Source organism: Mizuhopecten yessoensis, unplaced genomic scaffold, assembly GCF_002113885.1.
Source record: "Mizuhopecten yessoensis strain PY_sf001 unplaced genomic scaffold, ASM211388v2 scaffold9035, whole genome shotgun sequence".
Classification (NCBI taxonomy): domain Eukaryota; kingdom Metazoa; phylum Mollusca; class Bivalvia; order Pectinida; family Pectinidae; genus Mizuhopecten; species Mizuhopecten yessoensis.
In genome coordinates this window covers 119,585-136,054 of record NW_018407846.1, presented here as the reverse complement: position 1 = coordinate 136,054, position 16,470 = coordinate 119,585, and the positions used below count along the sequence as shown (strand labels likewise).

The 16,470-nt window shown below is 37.3% G+C and overlaps 2 protein-coding genes across 2 annotated transcripts in view; both read right to left on the bottom strand.

Moving 5' to 3' along the window:
- The window catches only part of LOC110457194 (angiotensin-converting enzyme-like), a 49,368-nt gene extending 40,075 nt beyond the window's left edge, over nt 1–9,293 (bottom strand). Inside the window, exons 1-4 of the mRNA XM_021508355.1 lie at nt 9,197–9,293; nt 1,278–1,365; nt 862–1,005; nt 442–633 (exon numbers count right to left, since the gene is read on the bottom strand). Coding sequence (XP_021364030.1) covers nt 442–633; nt 862–1,005; nt 1,278–1,344 — 403 coding nt within the window. The 5' untranslated portion in view covers nt 1,345–1,365; nt 9,197–9,293. The remainder of the gene's footprint in view (nt 1–441; nt 634–861; nt 1,006–1,277; nt 1,366–9,196) is intronic.
- LOC110457181 (angiotensin-converting enzyme-like) overlaps nt 8,112–16,470 on the bottom strand; it is a 28,554-nt gene continuing 20,195 nt past the window's right edge. Inside the window, exons 10-16 of the mRNA XM_021508333.1 lie at nt 14,891–14,989; nt 11,536–11,680; nt 10,761–10,859; nt 10,404–10,526; nt 9,725–10,046; nt 9,197–9,361; nt 8,112–8,414 (exon numbers count right to left, since the gene is read on the bottom strand). Coding sequence (XP_021364008.1) covers nt 8,112–8,414; nt 9,197–9,361; nt 9,725–10,046; nt 10,404–10,526; nt 10,761–10,859; nt 11,536–11,680; nt 14,891–14,989 — 1,256 coding nt within the window. The remainder of the gene's footprint in view (nt 8,415–9,196; nt 9,362–9,724; nt 10,047–10,403; nt 10,527–10,760; nt 10,860–11,535; nt 11,681–14,890; nt 14,990–16,470) is intronic.

Below are 16,470 nucleotides of genomic sequence, written 5' to 3'. Positions count from 1 at the left end.
CGATAAATGTGTGGTAGAGTAAATGGTCGGATGGATCATTAGTTAAGACAAAACAATGTTTTGCACGTACTTTCTTATTATAAATACAAGTTAAGTTGTGCATATTTACGGGTTATAATCATAAAATATATCTCGACCATACAGAACTCGTTGTAGGTATTGTTACAAAATACACAGAGTGTGGTTTCTTCCAAATCTCATAGAACCTACAACATGTAACATGTTAGACATTTATACCCTAATGCCATGTACAATAGATGTCATTGTTTGACAATTTTAGTAGTGCAACAGTGAATTTAAACGTTGGACTCTGAAACACAAACACATCTAATGCATAATTGATACCTGCATAAAGTTTGAGAGAAATGCACTGAAAGTGAAATAGCTCTATCGACGACACTAACTAGTTAAAATATTTTAAAAACATTTTTTCTGACTTACCAAATAAATGTGCAGGAACATGGCCGGAGGCAGGGAAATGTTCTTCTCCGTAGAAGTTCCGTAATTTCCGTCGAATATAAGCATGAAGATTTTTATATAGCGGCTCTAACTGCATTAACAGTTGTTCTAAATTTTCCTGTAATGTTGGCGATTCATACCAGGATCTCCAGTAATCTCCAGTGTCTTCATATCCTTAGTTTAAAATATAAAATAAAATGTGTTTTTAATCAAATCTACAATATAACTTACATTCTGTTCACATACAAATAGCATACAAGTAATCAATTCTGTTTTATATTCAGCATTTCATATGCATTTATTATTTGAATATTGATATATCTCAAATTTAAAAACAAAACTTATAGAAAGAACGATTGACATACCATCTAAGAAGTTTTTAAGAAAAACAGTATGTCGTACCTAGTTGCATGAAGGCCTCATTGCTAATGTTAACCATATCTTTGTACAGATCCTTCATTTTCCGCCCAGTCGCATCCCGCCATTTTCTCCAGGCTTCAGTCAGCAGGCTGTAGTTACGGGACTCGGAAAAGACCTGAGTGAGACCTATTCATCATGAGAAATTGATAGAACAGCATAAGTTAGGCGAGAAATCTAGAAAAAATACATCACCAAACATAACCCGTAACATGAACTGGTTATTCTCATGCCAGTTTAACAAGACAATATTTGTTACATGAAAGGTGTGAATTAGAGCTTCTAGCGCTATAATTGAACCTTAAACCAGGGGAATGATCCCTCCTGATTTATAATTCAAACAGTATACACCTTGGCCTCGCTGTGGCACTACACAAATTAAGCCTTACTTTAACACTTACCTGGCATGATCTGATGACACTGTCCATCTGACAGACACACGTTGGCCTTACTGGTGATAGCCTTCATTTCGGAGATTATTGAATTGTGCTAAAATATAATAATAAAAACGTCAATACGGCTCTTCCACCTCCTCTATTACCATCATCTCCTACCTAGTGACAAAACATATATATTCTTTGCATATCGTCATCGCTATTTCACAAGCCTTCTTTATAATACAATTTGCTGAACAAAAACTGACAGTACAGGTAGATTGCACAGTGTGATTTACATCACAATTTCACTATAATCAACATTGTACTTATTTCATTTCATTTCATCAAATTTTATTGACAAGATGTCGTAGTCAATTGGATTGAATAACAGGCAAATCCTTTATAAATTCTCTCCGTCAAATGGCCAAAGTGGAATAAACAAGGAGACATAATATTTTAGACATGTTGCAAATGAAAAAAATAACACAAAATAATTCATATTAACACAAGGCTATGGGGGAGTAACTCCCGAAGGAAACATCTCACACACCTCATACACACTTACACACACATACAAGTACATGTACAAATACATTTATTTCAGCATATATATACACAATCATAGACAGACATATGTGCATATATTGCACAGGTCATTGTGCTTATATTTATCAAACCCCTGCTTACACTCGCGACAATAAAATGACAACAGTCAGAGAACAGGAACCAACCATTGTATGCTACAAACATGACATGACAGGCATATAAAACGTTTTATGGTTGGGATTATTTCACATCTTATGATAAGATATTTCGGTAAATTGGCGAGTTTTCGTTCTCATGGGGGACTTAATGGAAACACTTATGCTAACAGATTACAAATATATTAAAACAACTAATTTTTACTGTCAAATATATCGATGTTGTGTCATCTTTATAAAAGGAGAACATTATTTCCCAAGTCGACCGCACGTAGCCACTGAACTTAAAATAAACAACACGACAGACTCTCCTATATTAGCCGTTTACCTCGAGCTTTACTCATATCATGACTAACAGGGGTGGCTTACTCCTAAGCAGTATGATTTCGAGCTTTGTATTAGGACTTTATCCTTTCTTTATAGTTACAACGCTGCTTCTTACAACAACCTAATTTACATTATCGCAATTTCTGTGAAGACGGGTAACCTTACAACGCTTGAGTTTGAGATTCACATCGACGGAGACTATGGAGACGTTCTATGGTTGAAAACATGATCTCGTTGGGAAAAAATTATATTTCCTTGAACTACGTGAATGTCGACATTTATATTGATGCTCATTATGACGCCTTACCGTATAGTGGTTTCACTCACCCGCCTTTGAGAAAGCGTCATTACGTGGATTTGGCTTAGATTTGACTAACGAATAAGGTCGATGGAACTGAAGACGCTTACCCTCCTGGATTACCTGTACATACCATTCCTGTATTTTGTTCAAGCGTATCAATGTAAACCTTTATTTTGTTTATATTTCATCATTATATCATCGATTTTGAGTTCGAATAACGGTTTGGTTTATACACGTCGGTATTCACTTTTTTTCTGAATTTCAACTGAAATCTCAGAATGTGTGCTAAATATCGGTCATTAATACGAAAGATATTATTTCAGTATGGGGTTGATTATGTCACTTAATTCGACAACACGTTATCACACGTCACATTAAGTGTTGTGAATACATAGAAATTGAAATATAAAGTAAGGTACATGTAATCGCATGCCAGCAGTCAGGTTGTACCAGCAGTCAGTTAAGTTTTAGAGTACAGATTGACCCTTTTTATACATAATTGTCCTGGTAAACCTATGTCGAGAAATGTAATAGCTAGAGTAATGGCGCCAAACTATGGACACCTTATTAACGGCGTATTATGACGTTGTATCAAATTGTCTTTTATGACGTCATCTATATGTGAGCTCATCTTTTTGAATAAACAACAATGAAGTAGAGTCGTATTCCGGACCTCATTTATAGCAAACCAACACAACCATAAACCAATACATTGGTGCCGTAACAAAAGGGAATATGGAGCTGTCCAAACTAAGACAAGTGAGAGCCGGAAACAAGAGCACTATTACTCGATTACTGACAAAACTAGAGGACTTCACTTCATCAAAGAACCTAACAGCTGTCCGCACAGTCTTGGGATCACTGTCGGACAAGAAGGAAGTTATTCAACAACTCAACGAGAAGATCATTCTACAAATTAAGGAGGAGAACATAGAAGACGAGATCGTCGATACAGATGAGTATTTGTTCGATTTAGAATACAAACTGTCCGAAATCAAGGCATCCATTGGTGAACACGAAGTATTTTTTTCACACCCTCATCAAACAACCCAATCTGTGTTGAACGCCCACGCCCAGAATTTCACCCCACACGTCCAGAATTGTACCCCCAGAGTAGACAGAGTGAATGCGAATCAGTCAGATTCCAGTTTCAATCCCGTTGGCCATCAGCTGTCATCGAGTTCAACAAACTTCCCAAGATGAACCTTCTAACATTTAGTGGGGACATTTTGCAATGGCGGACATTTTGGGATTCGTTTCAATCTACCATTCATTTCAACGCTAGTTTGACGGAAATTCAGAAGTTTAATTACATCAAAGTCCAGCTACATGGTCAAGCATCACAGTGTATTTAAGGTTTACCCCTCACCATTGATAACTGTGTGCAAGCCATTGATATCCTCATACAACGCTTTGGACAACCACATCAAGTCAAAAACGCGTACATGGAAAATCTTATCAACATCCCAGTCCCGCGATCCAACGCTAGTGGCCTCATATCATTCTATGGTAGCAGTGTACAGTAGAGGGTTGTGGCCATGGGTGATATTTTTGTTAAATGGCTAACCCCTGTATAATAATATGTAAAACAATTATAAACATAAAACTGTACTAAAATTGGTATAAGCATGATAAAGTGGGCTATGTGAGCTTCACATTTGTAAAAAAGAAAGAAGATTTCTTTGGTTCGAGAATAAAATTTTGGCCATAATACGAAAGGGTGCGTACACATGAAAAGCTAGCTTTACAGGAGGTAAAATTTTGAAGTTTTACAATTTTACTGGGACCCAGATAATTCTGCAACCAGGTAGGTAATCTTTAATTTCAGACAGAGCTTAGGAAAAAAATTACTAGTTGCGGGGGTCAAATTTTGGGTTNATGTATTGTAAATGTAATGCAGTTTACAAATATATATACATGTATACATGTGTTGTGTAGGGTAAATCCGCTGTGTTTACATTTCCTCGACATGTGCCTTGTTTATCAGAGTCGGGCCATTTCTACTGTATTCTGCTACCTATGATAAAATGGAGTCCTACATTCGCGGATTAAATTCGTTAGGACAATGTGAGTCATCATTTGGATCACTTCCCGTTCCGATTATCAAAAATAAACTAACGCCCGATTTAAAACGGAACATTACGAGAGACCACGGAAACGATAACTGGGATTTACAATCCTTGCGTGAAGCAATCAGAAAGGAGGTTTGCATTTTGGAGTCCGGACAAACGGAACCGGAAGTAGTACCAACGGCATCATTTGTAACGGGAACTTTCGATAACAAACCACCTAAAGGTAAGGGTCAAGCCTTACATTCCACAAACACCGAGAACCGAAAGTCTTGTTTTGCCAGGATTCACATTCGCCAAATGAATGCACAAATGTCACAGATTATATAGTGCGCGTTGATAATGTAATGGCAAAGAACATGTGTTTTAACTGTTTCGGGTCACACAAAGTAGTTGATTGCCGTTACAAGTTCAAGTGCAGGAAATGCGGGAAAAAACACCATACCAGTAGAGAACAACAGCGACCTCAGCCATCCAGTACTAAATTTACAAATTCCGTAAGGAGTAACGAGAAAGAGGAGAAACTAGGGAAAACTTCAGCGCTTCATTCTACATCCATCACCACACACTCAGATGTCCTACTAAAAACCGCAGTAGCGCCAGTATGGTCAGATGATCAGAACACTTTGGCTAACATTCTTCTCGACAAAGGTGCGCAAAATTCGTTTATAACTGAAGACATAGCCGAGAAGTTAGAGAATGAGTGCGTAGGAACCATTTCCATTAGGATAGCTGCCTTCGGAGGCAATGAACAACATGCACGTCATTTGAAGACCGCGCGCATTTCTGTTGAAGCCTATAATGGTGACCGAATTCCAATGGAGGTTGTAATTATACCAAAGATCACCACACCTATAGAGATCAGAGCCCGGAGTAAAGTGTTACTGTTGCCGTACTAAAAAAATCTACCGCTCGCGCACCTAGTCTCAAACGATGACAAGTTCAACATATCACTTCTGATTGGAGCAAACTAATATTGGGACATAGTGCAAGATCAGGTAATCGGATACTTGCTATTGGGTCCAATCGATACGTCGAATGCTTCTACAATGTTGACCTCAACAATGGGATTTATGAATACATCAATCATGAACATTTTGATCAACCACAGTGCAGAGGGTGTAGACTTTTTGGAAACTTGAATCGCTAGGTGTGAGTGAGGACGAGCAAACGCCGAAACAAGTCAGAACGATTGAGGAGTACGGAGCAACGTCAATAGCATTGAATGATGGAAAGTACTAGGCAAAACTTCCGTTGAAACAGGAATCTGGTTTCTTACCAACAAACTACGAGATTATCAAACATAGGACGGAAAGTGTAGTCAGACGGTTGGAGCGAGAACCGCACTTACTGACACATTACAGCAACATAATGGAGGAGCAAGAACAGCGTGGATTCAAAGAGAAAGTTCCAGACACGGAAAACGACGGAAAGAAAATCCAATACATCCCTCACCATCCTGTTCACAAGGATTCGTCAACAACACCTATTCGTATTGTGTTCGACTGTAGTTGTAAAGAAAAAAACAGGAACCAGTTTGAACGAATGTCTCGAGTCTCATGCACCGATAATGAACGATTCAACCGCAATACTTATAAGGTTCAGGCTACAAAGATACGCAGTTTCATCAGACATCGAGAAAGCTTTTTTAAAGATTGAACTGGATGAAGATGATCGTGATGTTACACGTTTTCTTTGGTGGAGTGACCCTACAGACCCTACGAGTCCTCTCATCTCCTACCGCTTCAAGGCAGTATTATTCGGAGCAACTTGTTCGCCTTTCATCTTGAACGCAACGCTTTTAAAGCACTTCAAGGACAACCCGAGCGAAGTATCAGAGATCTTGGAGAAGGATTTGTATGTTGACATTGTCCTCATGAGTTTCAAAAATGAAAGTTCAGTTCTACAATTATACGAAGAATCGCGAGATCTCCTCAGCAAAGGAGGGTTCAATTTACATTCCTGGAACTCAAACAGCGGAAAACTTCAGGATCGTGCAAAATTGGAAGGAACACTTGACAACGGCACATTGGTGAAGATCTTAGAACGTCGAAGAAGACACATTGCAATATCAAGGAAACAAATTCGGAACGCATACACACCCGGAGGTTACCAAGCGCGCCATACTGCAAGAGTCTTCGAAAATCTTCGGTCCTTTGGGATTACTGAGTCCAGTAACTGTGCGAGCGGAAATGCTCATGCAAACGCTATGGAAGGAGACAAAGGAGTGGGATGAAAGTCTACCTACTGATGTTCAAACGCAATGGAACTATCTTTCGGGGGTCATCAAGGAAATAGTGAAAATCCAAATCCCTGGAGCCCTTCAGTCAGCAACACAAGGAAAATTACGACTACACATCTTTAAAGATGCCAGCTAACGAGCGTATTGAACATGCGCATACTTAGAGACACCAGATCAAGTGACACTTCTTATGGCGAGGAACAGAGTGGCATCCATTCGTCCTATTACACAACAGCCACTTGAGTTAATGAAGCAGTTAGGGGAGCACCTCTAGCTTCACACATACAAAAAAAGCATTGAAGTTAATGACATTATATTCTGGTGCGACAGCCAGATCGTCCTGAGCTGGATTTCATCAAGTAAACGACTGAAGCAGTTTGTTGCTAACCGCATGATGGAAATCAAGGAGAAAACGGGACACTTTCCATGGAAATATTGCCTAACTGACAGCAACTCAGCAGATCTTCTCACGCGTGGCATTTCCGCAGCTCAATTTAAGGATAATACACTTTGGTGGAAAGGACTCAACTGGCTTACAGACGATTCAAAATGGCCACACTGGGAAAACAGCCCCAGGAGCACTGTGACTGGAGTGGATTTTACCGGAGCGCTTACTGTTAAAGATCACGACAACAATGACCGAAAAGTATATTTATGTCTGTTCACGTGCGCGTCTACGACGGCTATTCATCTGGAACTTGTGAATGACCTTACGTTCAATTCATTCATGTTAGCTTTTTACGCTGCGTCAGTCGCCGATCATTGCCGAGCATTGTAATATCCGACAACGCTTCGACGTATAAAGCGGCAGCTGAGGAGTTTGTAAAACTATGCCAAGCGGATAAACTTTGAGAAGAAATTGGGAGACATGGAGTAGAGTGGATATTCATCCCTTACCGTGCCCCGTGGTATGGGGGTTGGTGGGAAAGGCTAATTAGATTAAAAAAAACTACCCTTAAGAAAGTATTAGGGAAATCTTGAGTTGATATAGAGACACTAAACACCATCGTCACTGAAGCGAAAGCTATGCTGAATGACCGCCCCTTGACCTACATATCAACAAATCCAAACAACCCAGCACCACTTACACCTTCCAAACTGCTATTCGGCCGAAGATTGACGTCCCTATCCTATCCGTTCACTGACGACACCGCTATGGAGCCAAGTGTTATCAACCATGTTAAGGTTAATGAGCGCATAAAGAGACAATCACGCATCCTAAACAACTTTTGAATACAATGGAAAACTGAGTAATTGACGTCGCTTAGAGAGTTCCATCGTATATCTGGAAATAATGACTGTAAAATAACGGTCGGAGATATTGTGCAAGTCCACGGGGATTTTAAACGGGTAGGCTGGAAGCTCGCCGTCGTGGAGGAACTCATGGAAGGCCGAGATGGACAAGTCCGAGCAGCAGTCATCAGGAACAAAAATTGGAGTGATAAACAGACCGATCACTAAACTGTACCCCCAGAAGTTAGTGACAATGTCGATGGTCTCAGAATCCGGAGAAGCGAAAGACTTAAACAAAAACACAACGCGAAGTGACAATTATAATACGATCACGAACTAAAAACTGAGAAATGAACGGGAAGTTAAACAAAATGATTTACGCGTGTGAATTGAATATATAATCGTGTATATTCCAACTATTTACCATATTGACAATTATAAGGATATCGAGAACAATTAATTAATCGCAACTTAATTTATACATGTATGTCTATACATTGCTATTCATAATATGATGAACATTGTGCGGCCCCGAGAATGTCGGAAATTGTTATTGTTAAGTGTATATACATTTGAACTTGTATATTGAAGGATTATTTAAAACCATTCTGTGGCCCCGAGGATGTCGAGAAATGTAATAGTTAGAGTAATGGCGCCAAACTACGGACACCTTATTAACGGCGTATTATGACGTTGTATCCAATTGTCTTTTATGACGTCAGCTCATATGTGAACTCATCCTTTTGAATAAACAACAATGAAGTAGAGTCGTATTCCGGACCTCATTTATAGCAAACCAACACAACCATAATCCAATACAACCTACCATTCCATAATCCAACCACCTTTTCCTGTGAATGTCAGAGCATGGATTAACTACTAGAGTCAAAAGTGGTTTTTCTACTTAAAACAAAATTGTCAAGATTGTTTATTGAGAACGAAGGTACCTGGATAATCTTCTAGGAACGACGGTGTCTTCGTTGTAACTTCCATCGAAATATGTGTTAAACACATGGACAAAATATAATTAGAAATGTGTTGATCTGCAAATCATTGTTTCGTCTACTTACCTGTTCAAGTTTGTCTTTGCCTTCAAGAGAGTTAATACCAATGGTGGTATTAAGTTTTTTAAACAGTCTTCGCAGGGTCTTGTTTTGAAAGCTTGTCCAATCGAACATACTTGCTTTCTGAACAGCTACCTGTTCATATTCTGCAAATTTCAAAGTGGTGTCTACCTACAAAATACAAACAGCTGTTTTTGGACTCGTTTAATCGGTCCATTTTTCAATTTACGGAAAGCTCCTTGAATGCACTTTTTGTGTGGAATTTGAATCCTAGCCGTAAGTCAATACATATGACACACTCGCGGTATACATTTGTAATAGGGGCATAAACCTTCGAATGCACTTTCCAATCTGGGATTGCTGAATGATCTCCTACAAATCATGCAACGTTTATATGATTATACAAACTATTTGATATACAAATATGTTTCGTTACAATATCAGCCGTTATGGTGGAATGAATGTAATACGAATGATGAAAGGACTTAAATGGATTTTTTATTTTAAATAGCAGTTATCTTTAACATAACCTGCCTTTATTTTTCTGTTATGATCGGTGATATTGGTAGCATACTGCCATTCAGCATTTGCCATTTCGGAGAAGATATCGGTAAACAATTTATCATTCTGCTCGATCCATTCCCATCCTGCTTCCTCACTGTCAATTAATCCTGTTGTCGATGAAGGGCACGACAACTCCGTCCATCCCGACCGTTTATTTTTGTTCTGGATTTTCAGCCAATCAGTCAAAGGTTGAAAGTATTCAATAAAGGCTCTTGCGTCCATATTTCTTTGTCCTGTCATGATTTCCAAGGCATCTGGCCATGACTTGGACGACCCAAGACTGAGTAATTCTCTATAAAGGTACAAGGTAATAATTATTCGTAAACATACTGTGTGATCTCATCAAAGTTGAGCATTTGCTCAATTTCACTGATTTTGCAGTTTTTCGAGCATAATTTCCATGCATGAAAACGTAAAAAAGGTTGACAAGACTACAAAGATAAACCCATCCTGTTCACCCACAAATAACATAGATTCTCATCTTCCCACTCATGAGTTTATCACCTAAAACATATCACTCGCAAATATTATTTGGTCATAGAGGTTTGAGATCGTCCGATAAAAGCACATAATGTGTTACCTGCACACTCTGTAGCCTGTCATCAATACATCCTTTATTGTCATAAGTACATTTTGCTACTACACACACCTGAGTTTGTCACCTGCAGCAGTTGAGTTGTATATATCACAGAGATAAAGCGGACCCTTGTGCCCAGCGACATCGCACAAAGATTTCTGGAACTGGAACTGCAGTATGAATGCCACGAAATACCTGGGAAACAACCAACGGTCTATCAAATTGCAGTATTTGAAATGTTTACGTAGTTTGTTAACCTCTCAAATTCTCAAAACATGTTTGTGTTTTTTTCCCCCAGTATTCATCAATATCTTTTTTCTCTCAATGTATTTCATTTTTTTCCTTATCTTGAAATGTTCTACACTTTTAAAATATATGTGGCTGTCTTGTTTTAATTCAAAGTAATTATTTACACACCACTTGACTTACCTTATATAAGATACTTGGAAAGGTACATGATATTTAGATCCCGGGTCAAAGTCCTCCGCTGTCCTTTCGACAGGTGGAGAAACACCCTGATATTTACACCTGAAGAATATATACAATTAACCCGTAAAAACGCCTGATTTCAATCTTATCAGGCTACCAATACCAATTACTGCCCTGGGCTCATTAGTATTTCCTGTACAAGACAGTGAATTCAGACAGGGACATACCTTGTCGGTCGTGTTTTCTAGAGCTTTTGTCATCATTTGAACCCTATTGAGCTGATAGGTCCAGCTTTGATCTAAGCATCAGCGGCAACGTTTGCTGGACATTAAACTATGATATTAAATTATCATATATAATGTAATTTTAGCTATGCCCCAATTAGACTTATTGACGTTAACTCGTATAACCTAAAAGAAGGTACTACACCAAAGGGGATTACGTCATTTACCGCAATGTTTGAATCGGTCATATCCCGTATACATGTAACCCCAAAAACCTGGCTATGCCTTAAAGAAATTGCTTCTTTCAGGACAGCCCTTGATAACAGTATATATTGTCCACGTTTAATATAGTGATATTGTATATTTAAAATCAAGAGCAGTTGGAGAGCTGATTTTGATAAGGCGCCAAAATGGATTGGAGGGAGGGAAACATTCGAACGAAACAGTAGTGTCACAAGCTTACGGACCTACTTAACTTAAATTATAATGTTTCAGAGATGTGGCTCTGTTTCAGATACCTGTATCCATCAGTTGTCCCTACAATGTCTTACCGTAACTCCCACCATTTAGAGTTGTAGTGCTGTGGAAGAGTGTCTCCTCTGAAAACACCCCACCTCCAACTATCTAACGTGAAGCTGAAGGGAAGGAACGCCAACTTATCTAATGCAATGTTCATCAGGAAGTTGATGTCACTTTCTGTTAACAAAATAAAAATCGTTGCAATAATGTAGCATTGTGATATAATATCAAAGTTTTACTTTCTTCACAAACAATGTACGTAATAAACGTACTTTTGTGTAGAAAGTAACACTTTGATATTACATATCTCCAAACTAATGAATCTTGATGAAATCATTGTGATATATTTATGGCAAATGTTAAATGATGAATATGGTATTATGTATGACAGATATCATTCGAACTTATCTATTAATAGATACATAATCTATAAAAGAACTATTTGGCAACCGTATGATATAATTTTACAGAAAACCTTTGTTTTTTAGTTCTTTTGCAATAAGTGTCTTACACACGATAGAAGATATATGGGACACTTTGCAAAATAAATTTAGAAACTATCAAGAAATATATGGGAGGTTTATTGATAGAAGAAACTGCATTTCTGAATTGCCAAGACTAAAGTCTGTTCCGGAAAAGTATAAAAGAATGATGAAAGTGAAAGAAACAATAAGTGAATCTGTTGAGTATTCCACCCAAACAAGATTCAACATTACATGTTGTAGATAAATACAATAAACATATCGATTATAGAACACTAAAATTGTGTTCTATTCGTAGGAAATTGAATGGCAATACGGAACCAGAAGTATATAGGAAATGGGAAAATATCTGAAAACTATTTTCATGGTGTCAAATTGGGCAAAACTGTTTTAAAATACTGACATCTTTAAAAATTAAGGAGTTTCAATGAAATGTGTACACAGAATACATATACAGAAACGAAAATTAAGACGTTTGGAAATTCAAACGGAAAATGTCACTTTTACAAAACCGAAGATGTAGACATACAAAATTGTATATATTATGTAGAAACATTAATGAGGAACACTGTTCCTGGATATAATAACAATGTACTCGATACAGAGGAAAATACTTTACTAAGATATCCAGGGAATAATAATTTTTCAATATTGCTAAATACAGTCATAAGTATTTTGAAATGGAACATATGGAAAGGGAAGAAATGATATAAAGCATAACAGCAAACAACCAAACCTGGAACGAACAAAATTATAAATAAAAAGACAACTGAAAAATGACCTGTGGTTATATTGTAATAGAAGCAATGCTAATAGTTCCGATTGAAACTGTATCATACTTCTATGAAATAATAATTAACATCGTGTTATAGAGGCTTAATGATGAATTGAATATAGATTGTGTGCTTCAGTGTGGATCCTGGTCAATCATGTCGATAGCTCGTATATGTAATGAGAGTTAATATGTTACATTATGTAGGATTTTGTGTAATGTTGCCTTATGTAGGGTTGTGTGTTATGTTGCATTATGTAGGATTGTGTGTAATGTTGCCTTCTGTAGGATTGTGTGTAGTGTTGCATTGTGTAGGATCGTATGTAATAATGCCTTATGTAGGATTGTGTATAGTGTTACATTATGTAGGATCGTATGTAATGTTGCCTTATGTAGGATTGTGTGTAGTGTTGCATTGTGTAGGATTGTGTGTAATGTTGCATTATGTAGGATTGTTTGTAACGTTGCCTTATGTAGGATTGTGTATAGTGTTACATTATGTAGGATTGTATGTAATGTTGCCTTATGTAGGATTGTGTGTCATGTTACCTTATGCAGGTTTGTGTGTAGTGTTACATTATGTAGGATTGTATGTAATGTTGCCTTATGTAGGATTATGTTTGGTGTTGCATTGTGTAGGATTGTGTGTAATGTTGCATTATGTAGGATTGTATGTAGTGTTGCATTATGTAGGATTGTATGTAATGTTGCCTTATGTAGGATTGTGTCTAGTATTGCATTATGTAGGATTGTATGTAGTGGTGCATTGTGTAAGAATGTGTGTAATGTTGCCTTATGTAGGATTGTTTATAGTGTGTAAATATGTAAAGGATATAAGATGGTTTGGAATGCTACATTGTTGGAGATTGTGTAGTAAATTTATATATAAAAAATAGATACATAATCCTACTTTGATATCCCGAAAATCACCTTTTATTTTCACCGGTTTTAAAGAAGAGATACAGTGCAATTTTTGTATGTTGGTCATATCAGATACAGTAAAACTATTAATCAATTTTACCAACGGAGATCATATATTTAGGTTGAGGTGTAATTATAAAGTTTACTTAAGAGATATCATGACAAAGGAGTAAAACATTTTGGGAATTAAACGCCATCTAAAAAGGACAGTTTTGTACCAACACCTAACAGATAGCAGCCCTATAAATAACTAACACGTCAATGAAAACACAAACTTTAAAAGTGATCCGTGAAATATAGAAATGTACAACAGTTAAAACAAAGGCGTACATCATCAGTGATACTGATTAAACTATTAAGAAGTATATATTCAAATAATTCACAATATGTCTACATTATATGCATTTTGAAAAACAAATTACTGTCGCTGAGTGGGAAATGCGGTTGAGCTTAACAAACGAGCATATGAATAAAGTATCAGGTAAAAGAGTGAAAGAATAATAGAGAAAAATACGAACAACATATGATACGGTGTTCTTGGTTCTCCAGCCAGCCTAGTTGTGTTTACAAGCAGAAGGTGTAAAAATGGTTACGGATAAGGATCCAGTTATTATGTCCTTTCCAATATTTCATCATGCGAGCTGTTGATTGTTAGTTGGACAATGAGGTCGAAAAATACAGACTTCTATTTGGTTAATTAGTTTTGATTTCAAACTGATTATGCTTCTTAGAATGTTTTACCTTGTAGACTAACCTTTACTAAAAGATACAAATACAAAAACAGTATTCCTGAATCAACTGTTCTGTCATATGTTAGTGAAATAGTTAATATGCCACATAATTATAACGTGTGTTGGGTCAGATTTTGGTGCTGTATTTGATTTGTTCTACTGCTGCTTTTAAAAAGTAATCAGAGACGATAGTGCTGCAATAGTAATGTCTTCAGTGATCAGAAGTACAATTGTAATCGGATTGCCAGACAGGAAAAGCCTTATATATACCGACAGACTCATGGAATTTTAGCTTCCTTCACAGTACTCTAAACACATTCTCATATTTAAGAGATATTTTTTCCTCCTAATGATTGCTCTATAGATGATGTATGTAAACAGCAGAAAGAAGACAAAGAACCATTATTTTTGCTTGTTTCGTTATTGTAATCAATTGAAGTTAGTGTCATGCATCATTCTCCCCATACATTTTCAACCTCACCTTGATCATTTTCAACGGTGTCGAGTAGTCCAATCTTGTGTAGATGAGTAGGGGTGACCACTGATAAGGCTATTGTGTCTCCAATAGCTTCGTGGAAAGCTACAATAGAAAAAATAATAAAGGTAGTATTCAAAATTATGTCGAAGGTTATGGAAACAGATTTCATTTTTTTTGATAATTCCATAAACAGTATTTAATACATAGAGCTTTTCCACTAAAAAAGCATGCTTACACATTGTATCTTATACAACTGTTTTCAAATTCTAAGACCCTGTGACATATCACTATGACATTATAATTTAAATTCCTCAAAAAATTTGAACACATTATATTGCTTTTGTATACAGAAGAAATGTTATAAAAACCTTATTTGCCACAAAAAATAAAACTGGTCATTTCCTACCATATTTTTTAATGATGCACAAATGCTAGTGCATTGTCCCTGATTATAAGAAAAAACAAATGTCTATTATCAATTTGAAACTTTAAGGTAACAAGTCGATAGCCAAGAGATGTTTGAACAACTGGGTACGGTTTGGTTCGGTTTGGTTCGGTTCGGTTTTGGTTTATTGAGTTGTAGTGTCCTCATAACAACTAATGTCAATTAAGGAGATGTATCAAAATGGTAGTTTCTACTCCTGTTGTCAGTATAATGTGACCGGTTGGAGTGTCCTGCTGGGTGTCTTCGGCAGTATGTTTCATTGAGATAGCACTATAAAGTCGGCATCAGTTCCGCGCTTTCACAAGGAGACAAACACGAACACATCGCAGCCTTCCAAAACACACACGCATACACTAGACGAATGCATCTTGCACACCTGGGAGGCCGTCCTTAAACGGCCATAGCTGTTGATAGGACGTTAAACAATACTAAACCGAACCAAACCATGTTAATAATATAGGGGGGTGTTCTTGAGGCTGTTTGTTAGTTTATTTGCCTCTTAGTGATAGCTCAGGGGCCCGTAACTAAAAGCAGTCGTAGGGTAGAGTTAGGAATATAACGGTATATCCGCTAAGAGCAACGGGACCTGCTTCTCTTACTGCTCTATTAGTTATGTAGGGTATCTGGAAGCATCCCTACTTAGTTAAGATTACCTTCAGACATTTATTGACGTTTTATGGTGTAACTGGTAACATTCTTACTTTCCAAATTGTATTACTTAACTAAGGGTGGCCATACCTTTTCTTTGCATTTAATTACACAGAAAAAAACGCTATCCTGGCTGCCATGAATAGTTAGAAACACGGAAGGCTGTAAACTTTATTTTCCAGAAAATTTACAGCTCTTAGCGATGGTCGAACGAGAGAAGTTTAAGGTTGGTAGGGGCGGCTTACGAACACATTTCAGTTACACTCTTCCAGCATTCTTTGTGTCATCCTAAACCATTCCGTAAATGCTTAGTTAAGAGTGACCTTTCAGTAACGGACTCCTGATGTCGACTTTAGAGTGTTATCACAATGAAATAATACATCGAAGGCACCCAGCACAGCACTCCACCCAGTCACATGTTTCTAACAACAGGTATTCCGTCTTTGCGTATTGCAGAGTTATCTTCTCTTGTGCGCAGGTATTGATTGTA